Here is a 7399-nt window from a genome sequence, read left to right as displayed (position 1 = left end):
TCTAAAGTTTCCTTATCAAAAAATCTTGCTGGGGCTTCCCTGGTGGCGCAGTGGTTGAGAGTCCGCCTGCCGATGCAGGGGACACGGGTTCGTGCCCCGATCCCGGAAGATCCCACATGCCGCGGAGCGGCTGGGCCCGCGAGCCATGGCCGCAGAGCCTGTGTGTCCGGAGCCTGTGCTCCGCAACGGGAGAGGCCACAGCAGTGAGAGGCCCGCGTACAGCAAAAAAAAAAAAAAAAAAAAAAAAAAAAAAAAAAATCTTGCTGTAAAGTTTACATTTCTAGTAAACACCTAATTAAGCTGTTAATATCTAGGATCATCCTGCAAAATATCTAGGATCATCCTGCAAAGCACCTCCATTCTTAGGAGGAGTGAGGATATGACTGTTTTCTGGTTGGACAAAGTTTTATTTCATGATTTTAGCAGCACAGATATGCACTGTGTTCTCATCACCAAGAGCCCAGCCCAAACTGCCAGGCTGGGAAGCAGAGCGACACACGAAATATAACTTACAGACAATAGATGACATCAGATCCTGAGCGGATCGTGAGCCTGGCCAGCAAGTGTGTGATAATGGCTAAGCTTAATGTTTAAACAAACAGTTGTTTTAAAGGAGGTGAAAGGTGGGAATATAACATATGTTTCAGATACAACACATTTTAGGGCACAAGCTACCATTTGGGGTACATGACCTATGGTACATCACCTTCAGCCCACGGCAGCACGCACTAATTATATTATGGGCCTATTATTTTTTGTGAGCTGCCTGTATTAAATGACTGACTGAATGCATTCATACCTTCAAAAGCTAGAATCCTTCAGCTGCAAGGAACCTACTAAATCAGCTAGTACAATTCCTCTCATTTTACAAAAACTGAGATCTAGATACTTTTGTTTGCATGTTTTGTTTAAGGTCAACATTTAAGTACTAAGGTGATACTAGGATTCTAAGGTCTCTTGACTCTTAGAACAGTTAATGTTCCATGATACCAAAATCCTACTGCACACTTGGCTTCTGTACTTTGCCCTCGACATAGTCACATAAAAGTTAAAACAAGTGTAGAAAGAGGCCAATGTCCACCAACAATAAATCAACCAATTGGTAGATTTTTCCACTTCTAGCAATTTACATGTTCATTTCAGTAGTCTTTATAAGGAAAGCAGTTTACTTATCGGTTGGTTAATTTAACTGGTTAAAGATACCCTGCAATTTAATGTAAAGACCAAGACATAGTCCAAGTCTTCTTTATTCTGTAAGTTTAATAAGCATTCCCAAAGGAAGGTCATTGCTGTTATTATTACTAACATAATCACAACATCAGTTATATGAGAAAGAAGATATATAAGATATATGTGTGTGTGTGTGTGTATATATATATGTACACATATATATGTATATATATATATATATATATATATATATATATATATATATGCCTTCTTGCCTTCTAAATATTGGACTAGTTCTTCAAAACGTATGTTTTTCAAAGCGACTCAGAATGACTGGTGAGAATGGAACAGGGAAACAGATTTGTCAGAGTGTAAATGACAAACAATCCAGCTGTGAACTTTTTTCCCCCTAGTCAAAGGCCTTGGGGAATTAACAAGTTCCTTGAGTCAGGATCTTAAATATTTATGTACACTCCAAGTGTTCTTATGTTTGAGATCATTACTAATTTTAAAGATGTCCAGATTAAGGGACTGGGATAAAATCAAGGACTAAGATCAACCAGTTAAGATCTCCATTTCCAAAGCATTGAGAGCTATTATCCAGAAGAATAGCACATCATACTTTGATCAGGGAAATGAAAATGTTCTCCCAAGCTATTCTATTTGTAAAACCTTTTCCAAATTGAATTCCAGTTGCAGAAATATTTTTGGCAGGTCAACAGCAGGGGCTGAGAGCCTGGTCTGTGCCGGCTTTGCTGACTGCAGCAACCAGGGGTGGAAAATCTGGGCTGGAGAAGAAGAAGCAAGAGCTGGTTAGACAGATCCCACACGAGGAAGGACAGATGGTGGCTAGGCAGCTTGTTTTAGCCACGGGTCTCCCCCGTCTGCTCCCTTGACTCTTAAGATATAGAGTTGCTACACTGAAAAATGCATGTTAAAGACAGAGGTGGCTGAACACTGGAGCTTTCCTGGCTCTTTGGTAGGGCTAATGGCGGACTCTGGGAGGGCTCACGCCAAGGAGTACTTCCCAGAACTTCTGCTGCCAGTGTCCTTGTCCTCACGGTGAGACAGAGCCACCCCCCGCCTCTTCAGGTGACCCTCCAACACTAGCAGAAACATGAGTTCCAGCAGCTTCCAGAATGAATCCACCTGTTCCCTATGTGTGAAATATCTCACAGACCCAGTCACCCTAGGCTGTGGGCACAGCTTTTGCATGCCTTGTCTCTGTCTCTGCCAGGAGGAATCCCAACATCCTCCTTGCTGCCTTGTGTGCAGGGAAACATCCCATTAAATGAACTTGACCACCAATATCATTTTGAAGACACAGGCATTCCTTGCCAGATGGGCAGGAACCTATGACTTACCAAGCTCTGAAGAACAGATACGCGAGATACACATGAAAACAAAGAACTTTTGTGAGGTCACCAATGATGTGCTTTGGTTACCCTGTTATAAGTCTGAGGAGCATGTGGCTCATAGGCATTTTTCCACTTTGTGGATGGCTGACGAATACCGGGTTTGAGAACCTTATCACTTGGAGGAAGGGGGCGTGGTCTTCGGAAAATATATGAAACATCCAGCAAAGAGCAAAACTCATTCTTCTCCAGAGCCCAGAGCTGTCGTGTTTGGACTTGGCTGGGCTGTGGAGAATTTTGAAAGTTACTGCCACCAGGAGGGGAGCACCAATCACTGAACTGAATTTAACAGAGTTACTTACTGAACAAGAGTGGAACATTTCATTAACTGTTCCCAAAGGACAGCAGTCAGTAGACTTAGGACCCACTCTACGCAGGATGATCTCATCTTGACATCTTCAACTTGATTCCATCTGCAAAGTCTCTATTTCTAAAATAAAGTCATTTGGGGGCTTCCCTGGTGGCACAGTAGTTGAGGGTCCGCCTGCTGATGCAGGGGACGCGGGTTCGTGCCCCGGTGTGGGAAGATCCCACATGCCGCGGAGCGGCTGGGCCCATGAGCCATGGCTGCTGAGCCTGCGCGTCCGGAGCCTGTGCTCCGCAACGGGAGAGGCCACAACGGTGAGAGGCCCGCATACCACAAAAAAAAAGAAAAAAATTAAAGTCATTTGGAGTTGGCTGGACTGTGGAAAACTCTGAAAGTTAGAGCTGCTGACCCACCCAGAGAACATAGAACCCCTGACCTGATTGGATGGATTTTCCTACCAGCATTGATGAGACCCATCTTCTGGAACATAGAATCTCACAAACTACAGGATTCCAGAAATAACTCACCTGAATCTTGAGTGTGAAGGAGTTGGAGATTTTGCTGAGATGTCTGAACTGCTGGGATCATACAAGTGTCCCAAAGACCTAGAAATGGTGTTGCCTAAAGGTCAAGATGACTGGTCCAAAGAAGACATTGTGAAGTTATTGGAATGTATGGAGAATAACATTCCATCCAATGACAGGCGCACGTTCAAAACAACCCAGTCACAGATGGACTGGGAAAAAGTAGCTTTTAAAGATTTTTCTGGGGAAATGTGCAAACTCAAATGGTTAGAGCTTTCTTATAACTTGAGGAAATTTCGCACTTTGAAAGAATTAGTCCTGGAAGCAAAGGAAAATGTTGACAATCCTTACAAATGCAGAAAACACAAGAAGCATCCTGATTTACCCAAGAAGCCCTTGACAGCTTACCTGCGCTTTTTCAAAGAGATGCAACCCCAATACAGCCAAAAATATCCTAAGATGAGCAACTGGGAGCTGACCAAGGTTCTGGCTGAGGAATACAAGAAGCTTCCAGAGCAGCTGAAGTTGAAATATCGTCAAGATTTCCAGAAGGAGAAACAGGAGTTTGAGGAGAAAATTGCACTATTCAGAGAACAGCACCCTGATCTAGTCCAGAACTCCATGAAATCTGATGTCCCCAAAGGAAGCCAGACCAAAGCACCAAAGAAGTTTCAGGGACGTGTGCAAAAAGTGAAGTCTTCCCCAGAAAACAATTTATCCATGAAGAGAAAATTCCATGGAGAGCCCCAGAAGCCACCTACGAATGGATATCACAAGTTCCACGAGGATTTGTGGTCGAGTAGGGAGCTTCAAGTGCTGCCCCTGAAGGAGTGCATGGTGGAGATTAGTAGACGCTGGCAGCGTGTCCCACAGAACCAGAAGGAACATTATAAGAAGGAGGCTGAGGAACTGCAGAAACAGTACAAGGTTGACCTTGATCTCTGGCTCAAGAGTCTGTCTCCTGAAGAACATGCTTATTACAGAGAGACAACCTATTTGAAGCGTCAGAACATGAGCGTGACAAGGGGCCCAAACCCCAAGGTTAGAAGGATGGATCTGCAGTTCCCATCATCAGGGAATCTTCAAGGAGGGCCTGAACTGGAGCAGGGGCTTCAGCCTCCAGAGATAGAATCACCAAACACTATTGGAGAACATTCTCCTGCCTCAGGGAGATCAGAAGAAAACGAGGGAGAGGAGGAAGGCAGCGACTCCTCAGACCACAGCCGTGGGGATGAAGATGAAGATTGTGAGTCTGAGGACAGTGGCTCCAGCTCATCTACCTCAGGGGACTCCTCTGACTCAGATTCCAACTGAGCTTTGTTCACAATCTCAGCGATGGGATAGAGAACTTCCTAGCAAATGGACATGTCATCTGCATCAAATTAAAGCATTCTTCTCCCTGTGCCCTTTCATTGCCTTGCCTTCCTACTTTCCTTCCCTCTTCAATATAAAGTAGGTAAATTTCTGTTTCCTCTCTGTACCCCAACTCTGTGCCCTTTCATTGCCTTGCCTTCCTACTTTCCTTCCCTCTTCAATATAAAGTAGGTAAATTTCTGTTTCCTCTCTGTACCCCAACTCCACCCCCAGAGAAAGTCCATGCATGCAATAAAGACTCTTGGAATAAACAATGAGCTGTTTGGGCTGCAGTGCATACTGGGCAAGACTGAGTTTCCTGAACAAAGAAGTTTTGCTCTCCTCATCTGCTGCTGCCAGAGCTGTGAGGGAGCCCTGAGGAGTCTGTGACTTCTCCCTTCTCTGTAGTCCTGTCCCTCAGGACTCTTGCACGGGAAGTGGGGAGGGGAAGATTTGACAGACTGGAGCTAGGAGAGTTGCCTTTAAGAAAATTGTCAAGCTCCTGATGTCTTTGATCTTGCTCTCTGAAGTGAGGAGTTGGCCCTTCCTTAATTTATGAGTGGGCAGGGGTATGTGGGCAGCAGCATTTCTACATGTATATTTATCTCTTAGCTATCACTGAGATTTTTCTTACTGGCTTCAAAAATTAGAAATTAAATTCTTAGAACCACACCATTTCCATTTGAATGAAATTCTTCTCAAAATCAGTGTCCTTTGACTCTTGGCAGTAATTTTCCAGGCCATGTCTAAATGTATTCTGGTTCTGGTCCAGCTCCTTCCAAATGCCTCAGGTTGTAAGTGAACCACGTTTTTACCATACACTTAATTTATAGGTATTATGTTATGACTTTGTACCTGTTGTGTGTATAAGTATTTTAGTCCACAGACTAGTGTTTGAGAATTCATGTATCAGTTTGACACTGCTTTTATTATTGTGGTTTACTGATATATTTGAAAGTGTGTTTAAAGACCATGCCATCTCATTAAACTTTTCTTTTCTAAACAAACAAGCAAACAAAAAAAGACAGAGGTGGTTGGGAGAGAGGGAGAAAGATGTATCGGGTCCTAAGGCTTTGTGTAAGCCACTCCCTGAGGTCTAGAGAATCTGAAGGAGGTGTCACGGGAGCAGGACCCTGGATCAACTAGAGGTGTCCTAACGTCCACACTGGAGCCAGGCTGGTACTCCTAAACCTTGGCTTTGCTACAAGCTGGCCCAGCGCTCATGGCCAGGTCTTGGTGTCCTCCTGTGGAACAGAATCAATTTCACACATGAGCAGAGAGGCTACTCTGTGACTATGATGCAGTTAGAGCAGAATAAGAACACTCTGTGATCATGTCTGAACAGACGGAAATGTGAACATTGCCAGAACTTTCAAAATGACTCAGTATCCCCTATCCCGACTAATATGCATGACTGCTATTTCTTTACTGATTACCTCTTTAACACTTCTCTAGTCAGCCTCCTCAATCAAAGAATTACCTCTGCTTCCTGGCAGCATTCAATTCAGAGCAAAGCCCTGCCTCTATAACCCCTACCCCAAATCATCTAACACAAGCAAGCCCAAGTCCTTTCCTTGGTCCTTTCTTTTTTTGGGTAGTTATATCGAAATTTGATTTTTCTAATTGAAGTATAGTTGATTTACAATGTTGTGTTCGTTTCAGGTGTACAGCAAAGTGACTCAGATATATATATCTGAATATATTTTTAATATATAAAAAATGTTCAGATTCTTTTCCATCATAGGTGATTACGAGACATCGAATATAGTTCCCTGTGCTATACAGTAGGTCCTTGTTGTTTATCCATTTTATATATAGTAGTGTGTATCTGCTAATCCCAAATTCCTAATTTATCCTTCCCCTTTGGTAACCATAAGTTTTTTTCCTATGTCTATGAGTCTGTTTCTGTTTTGTAAATCAGTTCATTTGTATCATTTTTTTTAGATTCCACATATAAATGGCATCATATGATATTTGTCTTTCTCTATCTGGCTTACTTCACTTAGTATGATCATCTCTAGGTCCATCCATGTAGCTGCATCCTAAGTCCTTCCTAACACCTTCTTACTGACACACCCTCTGGTTGCCCATTGTGAGGTGCTCCATCTGTGCAAGGAGCAATAAACTCAACTTGTTCAACCACAGATGAGTCCTGCTGGTCTTCACCTGAAAGGCGAAGTGGCAATAGTGTCTGTTCTGTGCCAAGCTGTGTGCTGAGTTCTGGGCCTACAGCTCCAGACAAAGCACCTCGTCCTGTCCTCAGGAAGCTCACGATCTGACGGAGGAGACAAGGGCGCAGCAGGCAGAGACTCTAACCTCCAGAGTCGTTAGGAGTCAAACAAAATTCAACAGAATATCAAATTAAATAGCCCTACGGGTGGTATGCTACTGAGAATATGAAAGAATAGAAAACTCCCTCAAAGCCAAACTTATTTATTATTAGCAAGAAGATAATGGTTGCAGATCTTCTAATTCCATCAAGTTCAAGTTAGAGTTACTATACTTACAAATGTATTTATAAATCTTAAGGTACCAAAGAAGTACAAAATCCAGTCAAGTGAGCAGCAAGAATGAGAGCTTCAGACTTCTTGAGTAAACAAAGAATTAGATGAAATGGCCAGGAGCCTAGA

At 43.2% G+C, this 7399-nt stretch overlaps 1 protein-coding gene across 1 annotated transcript; it reads left to right on the top strand.

Annotated features, from left to right (window-relative positions):
• Positions 1 to 3491: 3491 nt before the first annotated feature.
• On the top strand, positions 3492 to 4730 carry LOC132476616 (upstream-binding factor 1-like protein 1). The gene has a single exon (XM_060078692.1). The coding sequence runs from the start codon at positions 3504 to 3506 to the stop codon at positions 4728 to 4730; it is 1227 nt and encodes a 408-aa protein (XP_059934675.1). The 5' UTR covers positions 3492 to 3503.
• Positions 4731 to 7399: the final 2669 nt, after the last annotated feature.

This window comes from Mesoplodon densirostris, chromosome 2 (assembly GCF_025265405.1).
Source record: "Mesoplodon densirostris isolate mMesDen1 chromosome 2, mMesDen1 primary haplotype, whole genome shotgun sequence".
NCBI lineage: Eukaryota > Metazoa > Chordata > Mammalia > Artiodactyla > Ziphiidae > Mesoplodon > Mesoplodon densirostris.
This window is presented reverse-complemented; position numbering and strand designations above follow the sequence as displayed.

What these genes read in the sequence shown, in the direction of transcription:
- LOC132476616 (XM_060078692.1), top strand. Translation starts at nt 3,504, where the DNA reads ATGGTGTTGCCTAAAGGTCAAGATGACTGGTCCAAAGAAGACATTGTG.